Source organism: Truncatella angustata, assembly GCF_020726525.1.
Source record: "Truncatella angustata strain MPI-SDFR-AT-0073 chromosome Unknown BKA67scaffold_9, whole genome shotgun sequence".
NCBI classification, from domain to species: domain Eukaryota; kingdom Fungi; phylum Ascomycota; class Sordariomycetes; order Amphisphaeriales; family Sporocadaceae; genus Truncatella; species Truncatella angustata.
In genome coordinates this window covers 993,000-1,018,567 of record NW_025763389.1, presented here as the reverse complement: position 1 = coordinate 1,018,567, position 25,568 = coordinate 993,000, and the positions used below count along the sequence as shown (strand labels likewise).

General features: G+C 48.4%; 9 protein-coding genes across 9 annotated transcripts; 4 read left to right on the top strand and 5 right to left on the bottom strand.

Moving 5' to 3' along the window:
• Positions 1–417: 417 nt before the first annotated feature.
• On the top strand, positions 418–889 carry BKA67DRAFT_663222 (RNA polymerase 3 c11 subunit; the record flags this gene model as incomplete). The annotated part of the gene is made up of 3 exons (XM_046108146.1): positions 418–427; positions 506–795; positions 854–889. The coding sequence occupies 3 exons, from the start codon at positions 418–420 to the stop codon at positions 887–889; spliced, it is 336 nt and encodes a 111-aa protein (XP_045953364.1).
• Positions 890–1,405: 516 nt separating this feature from the next.
• On the bottom strand, positions 1,406–1,865 carry BKA67DRAFT_524979 (mediator complex, subunit Med31; the record flags this gene model as incomplete). The annotated part of the gene is made up of 2 exons (XM_046098632.1): positions 1,406–1,684; positions 1,785–1,865. The coding sequence occupies 2 exons, from the start codon at positions 1,863–1,865 to the stop codon at positions 1,406–1,408; spliced, it is 360 nt and encodes a 119-aa protein (XP_045953363.1).
• A 1,569-nt stretch (positions 1,866–3,434) lies between these two features.
• BKA67DRAFT_540321 (triose-phosphate transporter family-domain-containing protein) lies at positions 3,435–4,965 on the top strand (the record flags this gene model as incomplete). Its single annotated transcript, XM_046100760.1, has 7 exons — positions 3,435–3,544; positions 3,616–3,683; positions 3,747–3,752; positions 3,820–3,937; positions 4,005–4,104; positions 4,163–4,570; positions 4,627–4,965. The coding sequence occupies 7 exons, from the start codon at positions 3,435–3,437 to the stop codon at positions 4,963–4,965; spliced, it is 1,149 nt and encodes a 382-aa protein (XP_045953362.1).
• A 3,134-nt stretch (positions 4,966–8,099) lies between these two features.
• On the bottom strand, positions 8,100–9,103 carry BKA67DRAFT_525315 (uncharacterized protein; the record flags this gene model as incomplete). Its single annotated transcript, XM_046098652.1, has 2 exons — positions 8,100–8,453; positions 8,513–9,103. The coding sequence occupies 2 exons, from the start codon at positions 9,101–9,103 to the stop codon at positions 8,100–8,102; spliced, it is 945 nt and encodes a 314-aa protein (XP_045953361.1).
• A 42-nt stretch (positions 9,104–9,145) lies between these two features.
• BKA67DRAFT_580717 (uncharacterized protein) lies at positions 9,146–10,238 on the bottom strand. The gene is made up of 3 exons (XM_046103879.1): positions 9,397–10,238; positions 9,224–9,331; positions 9,146–9,167 (listed from the first exon to the last, which is right to left on the bottom strand). Exons 1-2 carry the CDS (start codon positions 10,114–10,116, stop codon positions 9,278–9,280), a joined length of 774 nt encoding a protein of 257 aa, XP_045953360.1. The 5' UTR covers positions 10,117–10,238; the 3' UTR covers positions 9,146–9,167; positions 9,224–9,277.
• A 907-nt stretch (positions 10,239–11,145) lies between these two features.
• On the bottom strand, positions 11,146–12,048 carry BKA67DRAFT_650063 (uncharacterized protein; the record flags this gene model as incomplete). Its single annotated transcript, XM_046106038.1, has 1 exon — positions 11,146–12,048. The coding sequence occupies one exon, from the start codon at positions 12,046–12,048 to the stop codon at positions 11,320–11,322; it is 729 nt and encodes a 242-aa protein (XP_045953359.1). The 3' UTR covers positions 11,146–11,319.
• Positions 12,049–12,672: 624 nt separating this feature from the next.
• BKA67DRAFT_684251 (heterokaryon incompatibility protein-domain-containing protein) lies at positions 12,673–13,291 on the bottom strand (the record flags this gene model as incomplete). Its single annotated transcript, XM_046108987.1, has 1 exon — positions 12,673–13,291. The coding sequence occupies exon 1, from the start codon at positions 13,225–13,227 to the stop codon at positions 12,673–12,675; it is 555 nt and encodes a 184-aa protein (XP_045953358.1). The 5' UTR covers positions 13,228–13,291.
• A 5,508-nt stretch (positions 13,292–18,799) lies between these two features.
• Positions 18,800–21,729, top strand: BKA67DRAFT_417612 (uncharacterized protein). The gene is made up of 5 exons (XM_046096797.1): positions 18,800–19,072; positions 19,128–19,464; positions 19,512–19,858; positions 19,922–20,232; positions 20,283–21,729. Exons 1-5 carry the CDS (start codon positions 18,882–18,884, stop codon positions 21,614–21,616), a joined length of 2,520 nt encoding a protein of 839 aa, XP_045953357.1. The 5' UTR covers positions 18,800–18,881; the 3' UTR covers positions 21,617–21,729.
• Positions 21,730–22,828: 1,099 nt separating this feature from the next.
• Positions 22,829–25,212, top strand: BKA67DRAFT_525584 (uncharacterized protein; the record flags this gene model as incomplete). The annotated part of the gene is made up of 2 exons (XM_046098679.1): positions 22,829–22,973; positions 23,021–25,212. The coding sequence occupies 2 exons, from the start codon at positions 22,829–22,831 to the stop codon at positions 25,210–25,212; spliced, it is 2,337 nt and encodes a 778-aa protein (XP_045953356.1).
• Positions 25,213–25,568: the final 356 nt, after the last annotated feature.

Below are 25,568 nucleotides of genomic sequence, written 5' to 3'. Positions count from 1 at the left end.
CTTTAAGGCAGTAATTGACTCCAATGGCACGGGCTGCGTGCTACGGGCTACGTGCTAGACTAACCTACTGGCTACATGCTGCTCGGAGCTCTGGGCAGCCTCAGGATTGACGTCGGTACCTGGCGGGGCAATTCGCAGGCTCGAGGCGGGGCTGTCGTTCAGTCGTTTCAGGGACTTTTCTGGCTTTTGATTGGCAGGGCAGCTGGGGGCGCCCTCGCACGCCTGCGGCAGTACCGAGTACTTAATTAAGCTCCATCAAAATTTATGGCTGGTAGAGAATCGATAAGACTCACGATCGCATTGCGAAAAGCTTCACCATTTTCGTCCACTGTCTTCTTCTTCTTCTTCCCACCGTCCCACCCCAAGCCAAGCGCGCCCACCTCTGTGACAAAGGCCATACGGCCCAGGACCGCCACCATGCTTCTCTGTAAGCAGTCCAGACCCCCCTCCTCCAGTATCTGATCACCCCTCGAACGCCAAAAACTAACCACCGCCGCCATCACAGTCTGCCCCCACTGCTCCAACATCCTGACCGTCGGCCCCAACCCCGAGTCCGGTCGCAATCGCCTCGAATGCCGTACCTGCCCCTACCAACACTTGATAACGACATCCATGTTCAGCCGGCGCGACTTTGCGCGCAAGGAGAGGGAAGATGTCTTCGGCGGCCCCGGCGCATGGGACAATGCCGACAAGACCCCCGTCCAGTGTCCCAAGGAAGGCTGCAACGGCAATGAGGCTGCCTTCTTCCAGGTCCAGATTCGAAGTGCTGATGAGCCCATGACCAGTTTCTACAAGGTACGATGTGGCAACCTTTGGCAAAGATTGAATGAATACCCACTAACGAATACCACAGTGCATGACCTGTGGTGGACGATGGAGAGAAAACTAGCCCGCGGCGGCCAAACCCTTTGGTTGTTGGTTGGCCTTTGCAGGCCGCAGCATCACGAATCATTTGTTTTTGTATTCATCTGCATGGCTACGGCGTTGGGCGTCACTTGAACCTTTGTTTAGTTCCGTCTTGAACCTCGAAATCTAGAAGCACCCGCCACATCGCATCCATAATATACGAAAGGCATTTCTCTGCTTACAATGGATTGCTCTGATCACTCTTCTTTGCTTTTGACCTACTAATTTGCCAGTGTTGCATCCTTGTCTAGCCATGTGGGCAGCTTGCTCTACAATACCCCGTCTAGCCTTCCGGCAATAGATGGATGGGGACTGTTGCGCCCTGCCCTCTTCGGATTGGCCGTGAGTCTGCTGGCATATACACCCGCGTCAGTGCCAGTAGAGGATCGCACGTAGCAAATGTGTCCCTTGGAAGTTACAGTATGGTATCGTGCGGTCAACTGGTGATCAAGTCGTCAAGATGGGAAACTTCGTTGTCGGGGCTGTAATCTGCCTTGTCTCACTCGGTGTCGTCCTTGTGCCAGTCGATGCTTGCCTTTTGTCCCTCGGCAGCAAGAACCTGCACGAGCTCGGGACTAATGATCTCTTGCCTGAACCGTTCTTGCTGTAGAAGCTCGAGGTGCTTGAGCGTGGGGCCGGGATATGTCAGGTATCTCAGATACGGTGGCTTGCTCCAATACTGTAGGTACTTGAGGTATTGCACGAAGGCTGGCTCGGAAAGCAACTTCTGCGACGCCAGGTGATTTAGATAGAACGGATTGGCCAGAGATTGGACGAACTGGAACCAGGTCAGCCACGCCAGTACGAGTGGGATGCATGTTGCCCGCCCACGAAAGCCTCTTGCCAGTAGAGAGTAGAAAACACCAGTGCGAACGTACCTCGAGCTCAACCTCGAAGCGTGAGAAGCCTCCATAAAGAGGCTCGCTATCGGCCGGCAGGCTAGGTGGTGATTGCGACATGGCGACGATGCGACAAAGCTCGTTCTCGGTCTGGCAGCAGCGGGACTCGATCCAAAGCAACTCGGAGAGGAGAGTACTTAATTACGTAGAGACGTTCGTGTTGCAGCCCCAGAGTGGGATTGACGCGGTGCGAGATGAGGGCCGCGTCGTGGATGTTTGAGGTTAAGGCTGGAACCGGACAGGGGGACAGTCGACGTCGACGAGGGAGTCCAGCAAGCTTCGAGCTCTGACCCTAGACCGTCCATGGAATTGCGATCTCTCTCGGCACAGGAGCTGGATCGGTGGTCTGGACACCCGAAAGGAGACGTGTAATTTTAGGTGCAGAAAAGCTTGGCTTTCTAGCGTGCTGTGCTCTGCTCCCCTGGCAAAAATGGGGGGGCCACCAAGAGGCGCATGCATAGTAGGCACGCAGAGGCACGCCAGGCAAGATTGGATTTCAATATTTCAAGGTTCAATTTCTTTAGGCTGTTCTTTTTTCGTCCATCCAGGCACTAGGGACCAGAGCATATCACACGTGCAAAACTCAATCAAGCAAATCATGATGCGTCCATGATAAGAAATGACTGCTTGCTCGGTCCAGGTCCACGTCCATGTCCATGCCTGCTTCCCTGCGCGGTTTGGTCTGCATGCATGCATGAGATAAGGTAATAAAGAAAAATCTGTCTCGACCACTCTCCCGTGTGTTTGTGTCTGTGCTGGTGGTGGTCTGTTACTGTCACCAGTATTCGACGTGATGATCGTTGGTGGATAATTGTCTTGTTCGTGTTTGCTTCCAACTTGAGTGCATGGCACGACTCCATTCCCTGGAATCCATCAACAGAACGCAGGGCGCCGATACCTGATCAAATCATAGACCAAAAGTAATGAAAAGAGCCTCAATCTTCCACGTGTAGCTGGGGACTGGAGTCGATCCCTCCTAGTGCCAGGTACCCAAGTAGTCCTGACCCGCCAGAATACCCAAGATTGAAGATACATAATACCCTATTTCGAAACGACGGACCATAAATGAGAAAAGGGGTTGCGATGATCCGCACTCCGACTGCCGTAACCCACCTTCCCGTTTCCACGAGATGACGAAACGGCTTCCGATACTTATCGCTTGGCCTGGTCGGCGCCAAATCTGCAATCCACGGGGGGGTACTATGTATGTACTCCAGAGGGCAGTGTAGCCAACCATGCGCATCCTTACCTTTTCCTGGGCCGGAATCAATTTGATTATAGTCGCAATGCTGGAGCAAATCTTTTCGGGCCATTAAATTGAGTCGCGTCGGACGTCCACATTCGCCAGATGCAGTCCACAAATCCACTCCTCCCTCTTCACTGTCAATCGCCATCCAGGCCGGCCAATCCAGCACTCCCCCCGGTCCACTCTCGCCTAAAAAGCGTCCAACCCCTGTGTCGTAATCTGACAGCACCCGGCCAGAGCCCAGCACGCCGCAGCTTTTAATCTCCTGAGGACATCTGGTTAAACTTTTGAACTTTTTCCTCCTCGACTTCGACGACTTTCCCTAACCGCAACACGACAAGACACGCCCGTACCGGCCATCATCAGATCTTGTACATCTCACCATGTCCAGCGTTCAGCAGGACAAGTCCGCTCAGGATGAGCGCAAGCTCGAGGGAGGTGGTGTCGCTACACCCGCACCCAGCACCGGTGTACACCCTGCGCTATTCATCGCGTAAGGAGCCTCGTTCGCCCAAAAAGCGAAGCCCGTACCTTGGGGACTGCGAATGCTAACCAGACACTTAGCCTCTGGATCGCCATGAGCTCAAGTGTCATTCTCTTCAACAAGTGGGTTCTTGCATCAGCAAAATTCGGTATGTCATCCATCCGGCAGACTATTCTGAGATGTTCTGAGACAAGCTAACCGCGTCAATTAGATTTCCGTGAGTCGCACCCGCGCTCTATACCGCGACGCAATTATGAGCTTCGTTGAACTGACAAGGCCCGCAGCAATTTTCTTGACGACATGGCACATGGCCTTTGCGACAGCAATGACCCAGATTTTGGCACGAACCACGACCGTGCTAGATTCGCGAAAGAAGGTTCCCATGGACACTCAAACCTACATGTGAGCTAACCCCCCCAGCGCTTTCCAGCTACCGCCAAAAATCGCTTGGGTGCTAATAATGCAATAGGAAAGCCATTGTCCCCATTGGCATCATGTTCAGCTTGAGTTTGATTCTCGGTAACGTCGCCTATCTGTACCTGAGTGTTTCCTTCATTCAGATGCTCAAGGTCAGTTTTCTTCTCACTTGAAGAATACGTGCGCAAGTTTCTAACCGGGACCACATAGGCCACCAACGTAGTCGCTACACTGCTTGCCACCTGGATTTTCGGCATGGCAGCTCCCAACTCCAAGGCTTTCTTGAATGTGTCCATCATTGTCGTTGGAGTCATCATCGCTTCTTTTGGAGAGATCAAGTTTGACATGTTCGGCTTTTTGGTCCAGGTTTTCGGTGTCGTCGCCGAGGCTGTGAGACTCGTCATGGTGCAGCGTCTTCTCAGCGGTGCTGACTTCAAGATGGACCCCCTTGTCTCCGTCTACTACTATGCGCCTGCTTGCGCCGTCATCAACGGTATCATTACAATCTTCTGGGAAGGAGGTCGCTTGACCATGGCCGATATCTACGGACTCGGAATTTTCACTCTCATTGCAAACGCCTTTGTCGCATTCTGCCTCAACGTTTCCGTTGTGCTTTTGGTATGTTGTCACATTTCGGCATCCCCTAGGATGCATCGCGCTAACTCGGAATTCAGATTGGCAAGACTTCCGCTGTTGTTTTGACCATGGCTGGTGTTCTGAAGGACATTCTTTTGGTTGTGGCTTCTATGGTCATCTTCGGCGACCCTGTCAGTGGACAGCAGTACTTTGGTTACGGTATCGCTCTTGCTGGCTTGACTTACTACAAGCTGGGAGCTGAGAAGATGCAAGCCATGGTCACCGATGCCAAGCTGTACGTCAACGAGACCCGCCGAAACAAGCCCGGCCTGACCAAGGTCGTCGCGCTTTGCGCTGTTCTCGCAGTTGTGACCATTCTAGGTCTTGGCTACTGGGGACACACTCCTGGAGTGGCTCTGCCCGTTCCCTCGGAGTAAGAGCAGGTCACGATTTGGTTGGTTGTAACGATGTTGTGGGTTAGAGGGGCATTATGTGCAATTTATGCGGCTGCTGCTCTATGTACTCTGAGGCTTATGGTTTGTACATAAGAAATGATGACGCACTTGTATTTTTTGTGTATAGAGGTCGGAAAAGGAGATTGGGCGTTGGTCGGCGGCAGGCAGTCCGCTTATGGTGCAGGAGCATCTATCTTATTCATGCCTTTCGATAGAGCAGAAAGGGGCACGTAGAAATTCGCAGCCAGTTTCTTTGTTCACAGCTCAGTTCATACCAAATCACCTAACAACTTGCCTATTCTCTAACCCCCCTATTAATACGTATTATCAATTTCCATATGCATTACGGCATCAGTGAGAGTCAAGCTATATACCTAGACACTAAGCTATGACCTGTAGGGTTGCAAGTTGGCAGTCTCAGATATGAGAGACCGTGCGTCTTGGATGGACGTTATGTATATCACAAAGTCGTCCGCTCTTTTAGGTGCCCCATCGCGAGGTCCATCCATTTAACATTATGCTCCCTTTACCCACCCCTCCCAACTAGTAGGGGGTTTTGCCTCTCTCTCCACTATCTTCTCCATCTGCAACGGCCGACATCTGATCCATCGTTGGGACAGCGATGCGGCTTTCCCCCGTAATAACTAGTCCATCACAACTAGACAGAAAAGGGCCCCGGGGGGGGGGGGGGGGGGGGGGGAGGATAGTCCGGGGCTCACAAGGTGTGTTTTCGGAAGGGATTCGGGGCAATCTTTTCTGCCGATTTTGACTTCTTTAAATTGGGCCGTTCGAAGCGTTTAGACAACCTTGCGTAGGTCTCCGCCCATTCCTCTACCTCTTCCTTTTCCTCCAGATGTGGCTGAGAATCTGGCGATCCCGGGGCGGCACCGCTGGCCCGGTCTTGCGCTGCTCCGTTCTGCCCGGTCGAGGAGGCCGAGGACGGGGCCTGCTGCTGTGTGGAGGTGATGGGGTCTTCGGTGTTTCCGTTGTCTGGCATTTAAAATAAAAAAATTTAAACTAAATATATCTCTCTTGCGTCTGAAGGCTTGGCGCACGAGGGTTTCGTAAGCTTAGCTTTTCTTGACGACGTTGATTACCATATGACGCTATATGTTTTGTTATTGCTTCGGGCTGAGAACAATCATACAGTTTATGGTCCCGACCATTCCCTCTAGGCGATCTTTGTTAGCACTTTTCGAGACTGTCGTATCAAGGCTGCAGGGCCGATATTTATACGTCTCTGCAATTATTTTCAGGACTTATAAGCCAATCGTGTTTGAAACCTGGATTGTTTGTCTTGCTCATGATGCATTGTCAGTTGCCACCGACGAACTTGCAGGTGGATGGACAATGGATACATTGTTAGGCAACATGATTAGTTTCTTTGTCTCGTGTACGAGAAACGGATCCTGGCGTGTAATTATTGGCGCTGTCGAGAGACGCTGGTCGCTCAGCAGCAAACGGCATTAAGCCTGGCGCCTAAAACAGATTTTAACTTGGAATAGCTGGAAGCGACCTATTCATCCTTGGATAAGGTTGAAGGAAAAAAAAAAACATACAACACCGGGGATTCCCCAGTGGTCACCCACCTGAGTACTAATCCAGCGCTTCCCGGTTTATCTAGGGCAGAGCGGACGGGATGCCGAGTTTTCTAGGAGCTATGGTCGTATGTACTGTCTAGCAGCAATAATAGGATACATATTAGATAAGTGTTTGAGAGGATCCGAAAAGTCTAAATCACAAAGACCGAATGCTCAAAAAAGAGAACATACAACTCCAGGGATTCCCCAGTGATCACCCACCTGAGTACTAGGACTTATCATTAGGTAAGCAGACGCCATAGTTAAAGAATTAGTGCTCTGAAAACCGAATCCTCGCGACCCTCCCACCTTGGCCTGAAGGATTGCTTGGCAAAAACTATACGGATTTAAAACGTTAGATTTGACCATATCTCAATTAGCGCTTTTATCTTCTTACGTTTTACCTTAATATGCCGTTTCTATTTGTACCTCGATTGCGTTAGAAGCAGAGTCTTGTTTGCGTATAGCCAATCCTACCGGGCTTCGTAAAACGCCAGTTAATCGACACTCGTCGTGTGTTCAAATGGAAGAAGGTACCAGTGCAGGCCGTTAGCGGCCCAAGGTGGTCCGTCTTTGATATGCGCAATGTATGTGTATCGGGCCACTATTCTCAAGTTTGACGGGGTCGTGGAAGAAAGCTATGCAGTCACACCTATCTATCCGACACCGTAGTGGGCCATCACCAATAGGAGTTGTCGCTGTAAGAGATACCAATGAGCGGCTACGAGCCTCCAAATCTATTTACACGTTAGTATGATAAATTGATAATACGTGTATTGTAATGCAGAACTTCTGGCTAGGACATGTGGTTGTGAAACTAGTATGCATACTGTCGAATCCCTTGCCCAAGACATGGTGATTAGCGGCGTGTTGTCTTATATACACGTATCCGGGGGAAAGCACCGCTGGCACGATTTGTCTGCAGACTGGCTGTGGCGGATAACTCCGGATGGACATCACTTTATGCTGCTTCTAGCCAGGAACACATCGAAATGGTCAGGCTGCTTTCCGAAAGCAGTCCGGACCTATGATACGACCGCGCATACTTCCTTACTCGGTGTCACCATTAAGACAGCGAGAGAATCATCTTTAGGTCGAAAAACATATATAAAAACAGCAACCCTAAGATAGCCAGCGAAATTTTCCCATATTATAGCTCGCCCCGGGGCAGGAAATCCCTTGGAGGTAATTTTCTGCGCCAATTTCCTGTCCCTCAGTGGTTCGGGTGTTTAACCTCATCCTCATAACAACCACTTTGTGTATCTTGAAATCGATCTCATGGGTACGTGGCCTCCTCATTGTTGAGAGTATCGGGGTGGCTTTATGCTCCATTGTGATACTAAACTGGATACCCTCCCTATTCAAGAGTTACCCTCAGGATAGCAGCTGTAGCTAAGCAGAGAAAAGGGAACCACAAAAGCAGTGATGACGAACATCTCGGGAGGTTATCTTTGGTTAGTTGAGAAGTGTCGCAATAACGTAGCGTTAATCAACTATTAGGATGTTAATGGTTATAGAGGACCGACCGACTTCTAATTAGAAATTGAATCTTACACCATCTCGATAGTTTCTGCAATCTTCCTCCTTTGAGCGGATTCTGTCGAGTAGTTTGGCGTGTAGCCTGTCTGAGTGCAATATGACACGATCCCAGTTCTCCAGAATGGCGACTTGAGTAAGCCTGTCAAAACGTTCAAGCCGATCCGAGTACCTCCCTTTATACGCTTTCGCCCATTCCTTCTGCATTCTCCGAATGGTCTGCGAAGGGGTCGAGATGTTCTTACGAAAATTAGCGAAAAGTCGTAGCACTAAAAACATATGTTTCGTCTTGGACATTCGCTCATCATCGAACATTTGCGCCTCGAGAAGTATCTCATTACTTAGGTCGTCAGACTAATATCGCAATGTTAGTTGGACCACATCCTCGACATCTTCCCTATAGGGCTACATACCTGAAAATCAAGGAGGGCATCTACGGCGTCCAAGCACTGGCTCCACCCATGCTCCCATAAATCCAAAAGGTTCCATATCATCGTTTGAAAAAGGGTGACGCCGGAGGCCTCCATAGGAGATTGCAATCCCCGCCCAGTCCAGTCTGTTCTCGTCGTGTGAGTGGACGAATGGCCGGCATCCGTCATAACGAAGCCCACGGCTGAAGGACTGGGCTCTTCCGTGGGCGATTTGGTGCCGTATCTAGTGGCAACTCGCATACTAACTAGAAGACGCATCTCTTCAAGACGACCAATACCAGGAATTGTCATGTTCAAGCGGTCACACCGAAGACCTGACCTACTTGCGTCCGAGGCTGCTTCAATAGGCGTTGAAACCTCTGTAGTGTCCAGAAAGAAGTAATGAAGAGTGAAGTGGAAGTACATCCAACGGTCTGGACAAGTGCCAAAAGAGAAAGATAGGTCGCGTTCACCTATTGTTGGACCTTGGAGTCGACAAAATGCTTGTAGAGAATCTAAACACCAGAAAATATCTTGATCAACATAGCTGTTATGAGAATCTAACTCGGTTTTGTGTTTGTTTGGATTGCTCATGATGCTTAGGATGAAAGCCAACACTGGGAACGAGATGATCCATCGCTCTGGACCCTTAATAGACCTATATGGGTGTTGAATTAGTTGTGATAGTTCGGGATAGAGAAGCCATTTTCATACCATATTTGTGCATATCGGGATTGTTTGGAAATAGGTTGTTGGGTAATAAATGTCTCAAGGAAAGGTTGGATAGTCTCCGGCGATACCATCGGCAATAATACTCGCTTTCTAACAATTAGCTCATGATCATTTACTTAAAGAATAGGGACATAAAGCAAAAACAAAAATCTTACAGATTCCCCTTGCGACTGCAAGTAATAGCCACTAGGATGATGTAGAAGCATATCTAGACGCACAGATTCCAAATTCACATCCTTAGAGGCAAGCCAACTTATCATACGATATTCGACCGACTCCGAATCATTGAATCGAGGACCAAGCAGGCGACGGCTCACAGGCGCAATATGACTATCGGGCCACAGTTTGCATATCGATTCTGCTACCTCGAGAACTCGTGATGGTGTCAAATCAGGATGATTGCCGATACGGTCAAGAGGAACAACTAGTGGGGACAAATGTTTGGTGCTTCTATCCATCGAATGAAGTTGCAAGAGGGAAGACCAGGCCGATAGATCGTACGTAATAGATGGTTCAGCGTGGAAGTCATTGCCTGGAATAGGATAGGGTTTTGTGCCAAAGGGGTCTGTATCAGTTCGATCGGGCTGAGTGAGGGTTGAAGGAAGTTTTTCGCTAGTGAAGATTGCTGGGACGTCGAAGATGGATAGAAATTGCTCTTGTATCGCTGTCAAAGTCGTCTGACTAGTTGGAAGTAAGACACCAGGTGAGAGTTCCAGTGCAGTGCCAACACTTGGAACTTCTGATCGCCAATCTTCTGTACTGTTGTCGTGATAGCTGGCTCGCAGAACGTTGACATGACGAAGAAATGGCAAGAGCTCTCGTGCCAGACTTGCAAGCATTTCATCATTAGACAAAGGGGTAGCTTCTGCATCCATAGCACCCAAAGTTTGCGGTAAGAATAATGCTTAGGAAGGAGACAAAGAAAAAAGTAAGGCTTGTTGGTTATATCAATGTGATTACAACCAACACAGGTTATAACTGCGAAGCGGGGTATGAGGCGCAGCTTGAGCGTTGGTAGTTGGTAGGCTTCGCCATCTAACAGCCAAGCGGGGTATAGGCAGCTTGAGCGTTGGTAGTTGGTAGGCAGAAACAGCTTTTTACTGCGTCTTTACCCGGATTCGGCCACAGTTGATGCAATTCAGGTGACCTGTCTTAGTCGTCGTCGAGTAACTGTATAACAAAGACAAAGAAGAGTCCTATATCACGAGATCTGACGTTTAACCAACAGGCATGCTTGATTTTTTTATCTGGAATGTGAACAAGGTCCTTAAAGAAGGTCCTCTGGATACAAAATGAAGCAGTTTATCAACAAAGGATATAGTCCAGAAGCTCAAAAGACATTCACAACATCTACAGCCATCAATATTCAAAGCCTTAACAATTATTATCGTTTGCTGCCTTTGATCTTTATTTTACTTGTAAATAAGGCGCTGACGCCTAATAATAGAAAGAACTAACAAGGGCAGGTCCAGCAACTTGATCCATTATAGCTACCACATTTTGCCCCAAATGCAATAATCATGTCCAAGCTACCAAGTACAGCACTTGCCCAGTTTGCGGAGAAATGTTCACTTCTTAATATGGCACATATCTCTGAAGGGTACTAGATGGAGTCGAAAGATACACTGATTGTATCTAGCGAGGCGGCGAAGGGAATAACAGTTCTGCGGATCTCTTATGCATACTCATTTATTAAGGACAGATTTGCTACTTAATCTTGGTCAAATTCTCGTTTTTCACATCTTTTCAACTAAAAACATTCGCTATAAAATTAAAACAAGCATTTCAGCTGACTCTATCTTCCGTAACTATCGTCTTTACATAAAACATTCCATTTAAAATGTAGCGGGGGTTCGAGGCAGCAGTATTTTTTGACTTATTGCATTAAGTACATGCTCCCTATGCGTAACGAGATTGTCATTTCTATCAACTAACCTACCCTTGCGATTCGATAATTGCGCAATTACATTCTTCTCCTCTATATTAGATTTTTATAGATGACAAAGCCTTAAAACAAGTGTAGACACAATGCGAAGCCAAGCCATTTTAACAATACTATGCAGAATTTTGCCAGTCATCTAGTACCGATCGAGGCAGGTTTCAGGTCTTGCTCGATCTCCCGATTTACCATCTGGCGTAGGTTTGCGGTGAACGCTCTCCAAGCCTCGGCACGCAAGGAACAAGGAATGCTCCGAAATTTGCTGGATGACCCCACGGTATATAACCTCAAAATCCGACGACGACGGTTGTATGATTCCATCGCCGTAGCGCTTGATGATGTCGGTTGCCCGCCAGCTCTCCTTGTCCCAGAACCATCGTAGACCGAGGGGGCTGCTGATCTCGCAAATGACGTTGGATATGCCTTGCACATCGTTCTGGATAAATGCTCCCCGCACAAACCTATTAGGCCTGTCGTCTCGGTATTTGGTGCTTGCTTTCGAAGTCGTGCTCCACCGTGCCGGCACCTCGTCCGGCTGGTCTTGGTCGCTAACACCGTAGAAGATCTGCAGCCAGGACTCACCGTTCTGAAGTCGCAAGGCGTACCTGAGGAGGCTGCACCAAAGTCGCCACAATTCTGGATCTTCGTCGATTGTAAAAAAATCGAAACATCTCATCAAAGCGTAGAAAGTATCATCAACCACGAAGGGAACCCGAAGGGTAAAGCCCTCACATTGGAGCGAGATCCTTATGAATTTTTTACATACGAGTCTAGTCCAATCGGAAAAGTCCGTTCGGTGCCGGCTTGGCGGTCTCTTATATCCGGCATCAAGAATCAGCACTTTGGTTGCATCTTCCAACTTGTGCATGAGTAGGTAAAGCTCCTGTATATGTCACGGCACGTCCAATGCTGCGGCAACGTCTTTGATGCATTGGCCCTCCTTCGTAGCGGCCTCGGTCCTGTCAAGCCAGCAGTCGAGTTCATGGACCACCGTCGGTAGTGGTTGGAATGCGTAGCAGCCAATGTCCCGCCCGTCGTATGTCTCTCGCATATAACGCATAACCAGAAGGAACAAACGAGTGCTTAGTATAGTACAGTCCGCAGATAGAGTCTGCGGCATAGTCTCTGACCTTATCACCAGCCCCAGCAGCGCATAAATGCGATCTCTGCTGTCCGAACATCTCTTCTTCTTGCGGGAGGCTTTGATCAATCGATATAATTCAAACCCGCCCAGGAATCCTTCCTCGGGATTGACCTGTGACGATAGGTCCCTACGGCTCTTAGTGAGAAATAAACGATGCGCAGAGGTCCTCAACGCCGGCTATCGAAAAAAGCTCATGCTTGCTAGGCCAGCCTAGGAACAAGTTCGAGAACCGCACATTAATACGAGGTCCCTCGCCAACACGAACTCCTGAACAATCCGCATCCGCTGGAAGTACGGGCGCCGAGAGAAGGCATTCAACGCGCTGCGATGGTCGAAGTCAGCCAGGTTTTAGTCTACACGCACAAAGATCGGGGCAGATTTCGGGAAGGCATCCATGACGACGGTCAGTCTATATTCTTCCGGCTCATGGTTACTCTGTTGATTGTTCACCTTCAGATCGCTGGACGTTGGCGACAGGACGTCCATGGCTAGGTTTGAGTTCTGTGCCTTATTTCCGAGCCACGCGATTACCGTCTCGCCGGCGCTGAAAATATCATGCATCATGTTAACTTGGTGCCCGCGCTCATGCACGTCTTCCTGGTCGATGCAAGGGGCGTCGATCCAGAAGTAGGAGCCATTGACGCGTAGACTGGTATCTGTCTTCCTTGAACCTTTCCCCCCAGCCGCCGCCGTATCGGAATTTGCCAGTTCGTATAGGGCAGCCCAGAGGTTGTCGCGAACCAGGAAGAGCTTGCCATTTATTTCGATACCATTGCTCGGCTCATCGGTCCCCCATACATACGAGAGCGCACAGTAAAGTGGGCACTGGTCAATCGTGCGTGTGGGTTGAGAGGCTGCAACGGATGGTGCCATCGCCGGCCGGGGTCGGGTCATGCTAACCATACTTTCGGAGGCTAATATGAATGCGAAGCTAGCCAAGAAGTCTTAGTCTATAAATCATTCGCAGTCAAACGCATTTTTCATTATTCCAGACTTTAGCCTGTAGGCTTCGCAAATTCCACTCTTCCTCTTATGAGCACACTAAATGGGGAGGCGTGACATCTAGCCCAGTTGTGGTAGCTAGCTCTCCTTCGTGTGCTCTCCAACCACTTCCAAAAACTAAGAACATTAAGACTACCTCGCATAGCCGAAAGCCGTCCATTCGTGAAAGGTTCAGGCATATTGTCAATTATCTACGGCTTCGTCCCCCTCAGCCGCAATAACGTATGATCTTGAAAAGACGACTCGAAGTCAAATCTGGAGCGAGACCTGCCTAGTTAGAGTCAAGAATACTTCAACTTTAAATCCAATTTGTATTAGTGAAGGAGAGGGCGTAGTTACTAGGTTGGGGATATATGGATCTTAACAGAATTAATAGTGGCTAGCTAGGCTTATGGTATACGGCGTTTTAGGGTTATTAATCATAACCATATAACCTAATGCTTTGTGATATTATCTTAAACCACGCACTTAAAAGCTTGGCCGTGCTATGACATAATTTGGCTGGATACTATATAAATCGGCCCAACTAATCTTTTCTCTTGATAACTACACGAACAGATTCCTCGGTCGATAAAGCGCAGACCATGGTCTTTGTTATATCATCCTTCTTTCTTTTTGTCAGTTACTTTGTGAGCTAACAGGCAATATTTGACTAGAAGCTTGGAGGCAGGCTGAGACATGTCTCGCTCCAAACACACCGGCGGCACGAAGGTCAAGAATTGTGCCCGACATTAGTCTCTGTGCAAACTGTAATTTTCTTGATTAGAACTGTCCGATTCTGAATTATAGCTCTAATAGCAACATTCTGTCAATAATTCTACGCGGAACACTGTCAGGTTGATAAGGATGATACTACCAACGGCCTATACTGCTCGCGCTTAAACCTAATGATAGTTACCCTCTCTAAAATGACAGACGCATCCCTTGAGCGCATGTGGACTAGTGCGCAACGTATACCAGCTACGCCAATTCTGCCAGCTGGGGATCGGTCTAACAGACATCTAGAGCTTCTTACCCTCTTAGACGAACACTTTCGCGTGCGGTTTGCTTTGTAATAAGACGCAAATGTTCTGATAAGTTGCTCGGTTAGAGGCAGTCTTATCCGAGGTCTGTTAGCCTTATTAGAGACCACTTCGCGCTATGATTGGATTAGAGGACAAGGGCGCCTAAAGAAATCTCGGCATGATTAGGACCTCCAGCGCTTACGCCACAACCATTTGGTGGGTGAATAAATATACTAATGCACTTTAACATCTCGATAGCTTCAATTTCATTTTCACTTCGGGCGAAGGAAAATATAAAGTGAGGTGCAAAAGACCAAGCCTGGCAAGTCCGCTAATAAGTTCTTCTCGCAAATATATGAGCTTGTTTACTACTACGCGAGCTAATAAACAGTTAAAGTGGCTCTACCTATGCACAATCTGGATACCGATACGCTAAATGCAACAATATATCAGATTCTAAATTAGAGAAACGAACGTATTATGGTAAATACACGTAAACAATGTCCGTTTAAGTGCGTTTTAAACAGATAGCAGGATCCAGAGCTTAGCGTGGTGAGCTAGCGACACGTTATGTTATATGTTCTCTTTTTTGAGCATTTAGTTTTTGTGATTTAGACTTTTCGGATCCTCTCAAACACTTGTCTAATATGTATCCTATTATTGCTACTAGACAGTACATACGACCATAGCTCCTAGAAAACTCGGCATCCCGTCCGCTCTGCCCTAGATAAACTGGGAAGCGCTGGATTAGTACTCAGGTGGGTGACCACTGGGGAATCCCCGGTGTTGTATGTTTTGCTTTTTGGAAGTCGTTACAAATTGGATATTTAAATTTTCGTGAAGCTGTGGTTTATTTATAAACTTCGCCGAGTAAACCAGTCTTAGTGTTCTTGCGCGCCCCGGCGAACCAGCTCTCATAGCGTATTGCAAAGTGCCTCAGAACGGCTCGCGTCCTACGATAGACGCCGACTTTCTTTAAGTAATAACATTACTGAATAAATAATTTTGCTGTTAAGTGCGCAGCTTATCAGGCACGCATTGGCTCTAAAAATGCCCTTTTCGGTTGCAGCGGGTTGTATGGCCATCTTTCAATCGATCTTTGCGAACCGGCCGGTACTTTAACGCTCATGCTTCGCCTATAGACCAGATAAAGAGTCCCTGGAATCCCGAAAGGCAAAGATCTCGCCCAATGTGCAAATGCTTGACAATAGCTATTGCCTAGGTTTCAGGGTCTTATTATATCCGCCATAGACCATTAAGGGGATTTGAAAGCTTCTAGAGAAGGTATTCCGTAAGTTTCTCTAGCATTTAAGCGCACTCTTACAACGTGAAGCCGATTCGTAACTTTAAAGACCGTGATCCCGCGAGCAGAACGGCCAGCTCATTAGATTGATGGTTAGCTACTACCTAGTGACAGACTATCTACAATCCCATCACTCCCAACTTACAGCCTTCCATTAGTACTACCGCGTCCTGGAGCTCTTCCACTACATCGATGTCTAGTAGCCTAATGTAAACGATTTCCGGTGCCTGAAAGAATCCGAAGCTTCCTAGCCTATCAGGACGCGAGTCCAGCACCTCCAAGGACTTACGCCGTTACTACAATAAGAGCAAATATACTATGTCGATCCCAGCCATTTGTGTTAGTGCTATTATAGCGCCTAGAAACAGTCCCGTCGGACTACTACCTCTACATCTATTCTAGCAGTATAGGGGCTTGTGAAAATTCCAGATACGGCAGAGGGCTAAGATGTAAACGAACATAAAGAGCGCTTTGTATATCATGGCCGCCGTTAGCATCTCTCTTCACTACACTCGAGCCCAGCCTATAGACAAATGGCCATTCAGACAATTCCATAACTTCTTAGCTTGTCAGTAGAGTTTGAGATATTGAGTAGTGACTGCTTTAGTGTACGAGAAAAAACATCCAATAAGCTTTAGCCGTGAGTGGTCTCGATGTGCCGATAACAACGACTTATCGAGATTCGTATTAGATAGCTATATGGGCGACCGTCGTATAGCTGTCGCCCTGCGCAAATCTACTGAAAATATGCGACAACAAGTTCCGGGTTGAATACGGGACACTTTACCACAGTCTACGACTATAATTCTATACTGCTTGTCATGTATTGAATCGGAAAAATGATTGAATGTTGAGATGTAGAAAGAGGAACCCTGCGGACTCAGTGTAGTATAGAATATGAAGAAAACTATATGGCAAGAATTGTACCGTTGAAACGGGTTGTTTACCTACGATAGTGGCCTTAATGTATAGTTTTTAATGACTCCAACCTCGACCTCTGGTAATTTCAATAAAACATAATTGTGGTGGTGTATAGAGTAATGTCATCTGGCCTATCGTCGAAAAGGATATGGTATGAGGTGTATTGGGTAGCATACCAGAGGTAGTTATCGCAAGGATAAGAAGAAAAGAAAATGGATATAGGGATTTGACTAGTACTAAGTTCATTAGTCGATTAAGGAGTATCGATTTGGTTGAAGGATAAAAAAGAAAAGAAAAAATAAGATTGGGAAAAATGGAATGTATTATGGATCTGCTGCCGAATTTGTACAATTATCTGAGGTGTCCTAAACGATTTTAACATTCGACGAAATTTATATCAAGTTAGATGAAACTCTAAGATTCAAAACTTCTGAGTGTATCAAACCTCCCTAGGTTCGTAACTCTGCCGAGTCCTTCAAGTACGGCAAATCTAGCGAGGCCTTGAGACTATCTCTCAAGTATTTTTTTTTTTTAAATCGTAGAGCGTCCTAAATTACTATTAACCCTTGAGTATTCCAATACAGTGGATCGGAACCTATAATACGCTGGTGTACAAAGCATTCGTGCAAGTCTTCTCTTTGAAATTTCTTTTTGCAAACGCACACTTCTTTGTTAAAGCCCAGTACTACAAGCGAGGGCTCATCATATTATCCTTGAAAGTACCATAGAGGCTTATATGATCGGATTGTACTAATAATCAAGTGCTTTTGGCTTATAGTAGCAGGCATACTTTCGGCACCGTTGTGCGACGTATTCTGATACTGACTATTCCAGCCTCTCGGGCTCGATTAAAGCCACGGTAGTCCCGTATTCATCTTGCATTTCTCAAAACGTAACTTGGCTGTCAATGGAATTCGAGGACCGAGAAGGCATTAGAACATCCGGATGTAGACCCCAAGAAAAGTCCTATTGATTTTCCCCTATACAAAACCTGTTGGCAAAGACTCCTCCTATTAAGTGAAAAAGCACAATCATGCTAGCCTATTATAACGGTCTTTCTCGTTGCTCGAGCGAACCAGAGGGGTAATTCTTTAGGACAATTGAACTTTTCCTCGTCGATAAGAGTGTTGCCGGCATCTACCAAAGCTGACTGATTATCGCAATGTAGAAGACCTTATTTTGGATGACCAAAACTTAAGTAACCCACTCTTTCACAATAACCCTCGTGTTCAAGAAGAAGTGGCAATTCCCCGTGTTTAACGGCAGGTGCGACACCATGTTCTGCCCTGTCGCTAATGCCAACGACGACACAAACAACATGGCAATTCAGATGTATAGGCCCATTGAGGCGGGGGCATAACTACTGGTCGAACGCAGATCGTGATTTCTAGCGAAATATATAAACCGTCCGGTAGCAAATCATCGTCAATAGTCTGATCGCCTGCACGGAATCTTCTCATCTCCTCCGCCCATTTGATGGTTTGGATATCCGCTTCTATGACGGGTGCGGTGATGTGAGATAGCGAGCTGGACTCTTTCCGAAGACTCTTATATAGAAATCGAATTCGGAGATCTGAGCAACCGTAAATCGGCCCTCCGTTTGACTGCCGACGGATAACTCATATGTTGGTTTACTGAAGCGATGGTAACCACATCCAACTGACACGAATTGAGCCCTTCCATCCGAGACAAGACTAGCTCGGAAACTCCCGGCGTCTCTGACAGGGTTCATAATGGAATGAGTTGATCATTGTATATGGCTTCCGATGTCTATTGTTGAATGGGTTGATAGGCAGTCCCCAAATGGACTGTATAGACGTATTGTATTATCGTAATAAGTTAGCACATACGACCATAGCTCCTAGAGAACTCGGCATCCCGTCCGCTCTGCCCTAGATAAACTGGGAAGCGCAATCATTCCTGTTAGCCGCCCGGTGCAGTGGCTTTTGCTGACTCACCCACCCCTCGCCGTAACGCCAGCGTTACGCGCCGGGCCCGCTTTTTCGAGCTGTCTTCCCTCAACACCAACATCCTCCCGTTTGTCCTTCATATTGTGTCCGTCTCGCTGGTCTCGCAGTCATGGCGCGCCGGTCTCCGCCGTGTCGGTTTGCCTGCAGCCGCAGGCATGCTAGCGTCCTCTCCGTACATGCATTCCTACCTTGATCGCTCGTCTCCTGATCCCTCCTTTTTCCTTCCCATCCCTCCCCCCATCATCTAATCGGTCACCCTCTGGCTGCCGTCCTCGAACGACGACGAAACGCGCCCGGCTCGGTGTTCCCATCCCGTATGCCCTACCGACTGAGCGAACTGCCCGAGGCTCTGCGGCGATGTCGCACCGTAAAGAATACAAGAGGCCCCAAAAGAGCCGTTTCCGAGAAAACCTCGCGAGAGACAAGGAACGCAGCCGGCAAGAGGCACAGGAATTAAACAAGCAGCACGAAGGCCGAGTCGAGGAGAAACGTGCTATCGCTCCGAAAACAGAGTACGAGCAATGGCGCATCTGGGATGCTTGGTTGATGTGAGTCTCGAGGGGTTTGGCGTGGTAGTCGTGGATGGAGAGCTGATCACTACAGGTATGTCGAAGAGATCCAGAAGCGTGACCCGCGTCAGCTATGGATCGACCTTCTTGACAGACGACCGGTGATCCAGATTTTCAAATCCTTCTGGGAGCAGTATGTGAGGAGCTCTACTACGCTACGGCCTGTTCTGGGCCCAGAAGAGTACGAGGAAGTTCGCGGGGTGAACTCTGCTGTCTCTGTTCTTGGTTTCTGGAAGCTTTTGCTCGCAGCTGCCGACAAGACCGTCATGGAAGAGAAGAGGCGGTTGGAGCCCGAAAAGCTGCACCATTACACCACTCTGATATCCACAAACGGGTTGCATGGGAAGGGACCCCTGTATGCCATCGCCCAGGTATGCTATCTCGATCCTGTTCTCCTGCTTCGCTTACATGTGCATAGTGGATCGAAGGAGATCTCGCTGATAAACTCAGCTTGACCCGTCGACAGACTTTTGACAAGGTCGAGATGGCTTCGGACGACATCATAGTTGTCTTGATAACGCTTTGGTTACGTGGAACGGACATACAATGTACACCTGCCAACCGTCTTGCATTCCACACTGTCATCGTTATGTCTGGCATTGGGGGCTTTCGCTCTGGTACTCTGCTGGGTTTGCGTTATCGCAATGTACGTCTAGCTCTAGTCCGAGATCCTTGTGACTCGACGAAGAGAAGGTTAGTGGCGCATGTCAAGATCGAGCACAACAAGCAACACACCAAGAAGGTCAAACACGACCAGGCAGACACGTAAGTAAAGCATTCATGTGTTCTGAGGGCGTGTTGCAAGTGCTCCGAGCTGATCGTGATTAGGCTCACCTTCTCGGTAACGCTAGTTCCTTGCCAACTCCTCTGTTTAGTGAGCCTCCTTGCGACCCGTGCTCTCGCGGATAATGCATTTGAGGTAGACTATAAGTCTTTGCAAGATATACTTGAGAAGCCTAGAATGGGCGACGTCGACTACGTTCCTTTGAACTGGAAGGAAGGCTTTGACGAGAAGGAGATCATACCGCTCCAGTATTTCAAGTACAAGGAGCTATGGGACCAGACCCTCCTCGTTGCTGGTTCTCGGGAGTCACAACGGCCTCATTCCATGAGGGTTGGCGCAGGTGGTCGCCTTGACGGTATGCACGTCTCATTAAAGGATGGAAGGACATCAACTGACGGCATCTAGGTGCATTGGAACCGGCTGTCCGGAGCTATGTTCTATCCAATTCTGAAGACGTTTTTCGAGACTCCTATCAGCCACAGCATGTGCGCGAAGAGCTGTCGCGTATTGCATTCGGTGAGACGTTAATGGGGAGAAACGACGCGCTTTTTAAGCTGCTCGGTCGTTCTTCCCTACGTCGGGATGAGAATGCCCCTATCTATCCGACCAAGGAACAGCTCCAGCAATTAGAGAAGCGTCGCGATCTCACGGAATTGCGCGCCGAGTACGAACGCGCTGTCGCCGCAAACAAGGGCAAGTCGACCAACGCGGAAGCGAATCGTATTTCAGGCCGAATCCAGTGGATCCGTGACTCCCTCAGCAATCTACTAGTGCAACAGCGACGAGCCGAGTACTTTTCAACGGCGGACAGAATGCGGGCTCTTGGACAGAAGGTACCGGAGTACGCTCGGGAGACCTGTCCCTTCAAGACGTACGAGAAGCCAAGTGGTGAAGCGTCCGAGAAGATCGGGCAGTTCCTTGCGTTGCGCCTTGTCAATGTCCCCGAAACGGGTCTCGATGACCGGTGGGCCGCAGCCTTCTCTGACATGCTGCTTGCGCTGCTGAGCAGGCTGCATGCGCGAGTCAATCTTCTTGGAGCCCAGGCGATAGCTGAGCTGAATAACGCCCAGCTACCCCCAACACCGGCCAAATCAATATCTAGGGCGCCTGGGCCGCATCAGTGCCTCTTGTGTCTCGAGACTTATGCTAGGCGAGGCACACTCACGAAGCACAATACCAGAGTACACTGTAAGGAGGATGGCATTCTCACGAGACCATTTACATGTCCGGAGTGCGAGCGCAAGGGGATTCGGCATCCAGCCACTATTGACGGCCCTTTACAATGGAGCAATCACGTGGAGAAGTGCCACGGCAGAGAGAATGCACCAAACCTGCCCAGTGGTCTCGTGAAATGGATGGCAGAAGTGCGCGTACCCGCTACCGACCTAGTCCTGGCGAAGCATCAAGAACGTTGCCTGATATGCGAGGACGTGTTCGAAGCCGGGTCGGGATTCTCTCGTCATGTCACAATGATCCATGAGAAGACCGGTTTCTTTGATAATCCCTTCGACTGCCCAGCCTGCAAGAGGGCTGGGACGACTGTGCTGGTCGAGGACATCTTGGTCTGGAGAGTGCATCTCCTGAAGGTTCACAGCGATGGAGGCCGATTCGGCCACCTTTTGGTCCCTAAACGCAAGCTGGATGAGATGCGCGACCGGGATTTGGATGAGCGTGCGATTCGCAAGAAACAACGGATTGAGCGTCCTGACGGTAATCCGATTTCAGTGCCCGCTCTCTAGCTTATCACCAGACACATTATGAAATCACAGGGGTTATACTGGTCATGACTGTCCTGTAGCCTCGCTCTAAGCCTGCTCCAGCTGGATATCCGATCATCCTGTCTTATATAGCAACCTCCTTATACGTTGCATTTTGAATAGTGTAGAGTAGAACAAGGTAAGGCAATGGTTCTGTTGGTATTGAATTTGGGGTCTGATTCGAAGGGTAAGGACAGAGTTGACGTGAATGTTTGAGGCCGATATGGTGATTCCTGCAAAGGAGTCTCGGGACTACTATGATGTAGTTGCTGTTTTGACCCGAATATGTAGGACTTCTATCGGCTATTTGGATTCCCTAGAACTGGCTCGGGTGGTAACGGAGGTCAGCCTTAGTAATATAAGAGCGTGGGCTAAGAATGAAGTTTTGATGGTTGCAACGGCACTGTTAACAATAGAATCATGTGCCCTTGTCCATAGAAGGCACGTTATAACCGCAATGGTTCTACCATTTTCCAAGAAGCTTCACTGCTTAGCTTGATCCATTCTTCCTTCCATGAATATATTTCAATTAATGAATCATGTTAGAAATGATATCGAAAGGTGTTTGAGTGTTAGAGCTGGACATTGGCCAATCTGATCAAGGAGCTAGGAGATGATAAGCCAACCATAACGTGACGCAGATGTCGTCTGGATAAGGCTGAGTATGGTTTACAACGTGGGTGTGGCGGAATTTTGTTTGAATTGGTGTATTCTTATAGGTATGCTCCCGAACTGGAATTAAACCCACCGAAACAGTATAATCAGCGACTAGGACGTTGTTGCACAGCTGGAAGCTCTAGCCTCAGAGGCATAGACTTGTATAAATAGAAGTGGGACCGGTACACTACGCTAATAATTCGTCCTTAAGTACTGCACCTTGCCTATGGTTTTAAACAGACGGTCATCAGATAGTAAGGACAAAAATAAAAGGCTTGTGAATTTGAGCATAGTGGCGGAGACCCCACTTTTACGAGTCCGTGTAGTTTGAATCTTCCCTAATTAGTGCAAGCTCCAGGTCTATTCACCGCGCTTCGGACTAACCTACAGTAGCCATCAAACTATGGGGTGCACCAGCCTCAACATGTGGCTTGTCAACGGTGGCTGGCATTAAGCCAGGACTTTCGCTTGTTGTTATGCAACAGAACTCAACCTGGACCATATTAAAACGCGACCGCAAAATTATGGCGTGCCGTCATGGCAAATCAGCTCCGTGCAAGAATCATTGCAGGAAATCCTATCGGCGCTGGTCTTGACACCTTTCGTGCTTCATTTGCGTCAATATGTGCCGACAAAAGCATCACTTGTCTCCCAGACTCACTTGGACAACTAAGCCCAGAGGGTAATGTTATCACCAACTCTACTTGCTCGCCCTTCTGACCATTGTAGACATCCAGAATTTGGTCCTCGATCTTCTCTCAGCGCTACAGAGCCTCCGCACCTCCCGTCTCCTTCCCTCCAGTAATAGGGGCAAGAATCTTTTCAGCGACTTAACGACCCTCAGCGCCGCCGCGAATTCCGACGACTTTGACCTAGACCGCACCAAGCCTCTCTTGCGAACAGCCCTCTCTGAAAGTCTTGTTGACACACATGTTTGGGATCAAGTATATATCGCTGTCGCCGAGTCCACACCTGCCCCTAGACTAGTCGCGTCTTCCCTTCAGCAAACCCCATGGATACGAAACACAAGCAGCTTCGTCAACTCGTCAGAACACCGCAAGTACATGGACGATGTACTTAAGGAAGAACTTGGCTCCATGTACGTTGGACTTCACGAGTTTCAGGAACGATATTTTGAAGATGTGCTCAAGTTGGAACCAGCATCGGAGGCATTCTTGGAACAGTGCAAAGAGAACAGCAATCCAATTTTCGACACCAAATGGAAGGGATGGCCGGAAGATGCCAACCAAGACGATGTGCTGAACTGGTTTGCCAACTTTTGCGAGAAGCTATCGGAATTTGCAGGCAGCTATGACTTGACCAGGACGTATCAACGGCGACCTTTAGCGAAGCCTAATGAGCCGATTGACGGATCCACAGCCAAACGCAAAATGGATATCGGATTTGCCAGAAATCCCGACGCCAACACGACTTCGAGATGTCACTGGTCTCAAATTCTCGTACCAGGAGAACTGAAGAGTAACCTCTCCGCAGACAAGCCTTCGGAAGCCTGGCTTGATTTAGGGAGATACGCTAGGGAGGTGCTTGCCGCTCAAGACAATCGTCGTTATGTCTTGGGTTTCACAATCTGCGGGTCTGCAATGAGATTATGGGAGTTCGATCGGCTTGGAGGGATTGCGTCTGACCAATTTGATGTTCACAAAGATGCACTCCGATTCATCCGTGCAATTCTTGGGTTTCTCTGGATGAGCGAGGAACACCTCGGATTCGATCCCACTATCGTGACAGTGGGTGACAAGCGCTACCTCGAGATTATGCGCGACGGTATCCAAGAGCGCCTTGTAATTGATCGAGTAATGAGACGCGCACCGTGTATTGCCGGGCGGGCAACGACCTGCTGGAAGGCCCACCGCGAAGGAGAGGCTCGAACACCACTCGTTATCAAAGACTCTTGGCAGTATACTGAGCGGGAAGAAGAGGGAGAGCTGCTGCAAAATGCGACGGATAAGGGTGTGGTCAGCATAGCTCGATACTATCATCATGAGACTGTTCAGGTGGCTGGGAAAGACGATGACATACAACTTAATGTTCGCAAGGGGCTGGATATCTCAAAGGCAGAGAACTACCGACCTGGCCGTTTGACCATGCCACTAAGCACAGCTGTCGCTGGCGCTTCACGAAAATGTCACAGCACCATGGATCGGAAGCGGTCATCTAGTCAGACCAACGCATCTCTGCCACCGAACAAGCGGTCTCGCTCAGCGTCTCCAGCCAAAAAGGACATCCGTATGCCGGTCAACCGTGTGCACCGACGTGTTATTGTCCGAGATTATGGAAAGCCTATTTATCAGGCAAGCAGTAGAACCGCTTTACTTGCTGCTTTGGAAGGGTGCGTCCAAGGGCACGAGTCATTACTTGATGCTGGCTTCCTTCATAGGGATATTTCAGTCAACAATCTCGTAATAAATGAGGACGATAGTAACCCTTCCTTGGCCTCCTTTTTGATCGACTTTGATCTTGCTATCGAAGAGACACGCACAGGTGCTTCTGGGGCACAAGGCAAGACTGGTACAAGGGCTTTCATGGCTATTGGAGCACTCCTGGGTGAACAACACTCTTTCATGCACGACCTTGAATCTTTCTTCTGGGTGTTGCTTTGGATCTGTATTCACTATCCTGGCCCAGATAAAAGTAGAGTTGTGCGCAGATTTGATAAGTGGAACTACATGGAAACTGAGGAGCTGGCGGTTTCGAAGCTCGGCACTATAGGCGATGAGAGCATTTTTCTCAAGGTTGCAGAGGAGAATTTTACTACATATTATCAGCCATTGATTCCATGGGTCAACAGATTGAGGAAAGAGGTGTTTCCAAATAATGAGAGGTCGAAAATGGATGATAAGAAGTTGTATACTAGAATACAGCACATCCTTCGAGAGGCACAAAAGGAGGTAGACGTGTAGCACCGGCCAAGACCTCGTGCTACATTCTGCTTGGTTCTTGCGCCAGCAGCTTTGGTTTCTAACTCTAGTCGAGTATCTTTGCTCCCTCATACACCCATGTATTGGGTGGGGGAGGGATATTCCGTCATGTCATTACATGTTGCGCTTCGCTGAACTTGTCCTGCAGCAAAAAGTGATTCTTGATACATTAGTAACCTCACTGGCTCAACATGCGTGATGCAGTATTCAGGGTAAAGGCCAAGGCTGATATGATACGAAGGATTCTGACCACGACCAAAGCTAGCTCTACTGGATATAAAGTATCCAAGTGTACTCATTGTCCGGAGTTCCTGTGCCCACGTTCAAACATTGAAAAC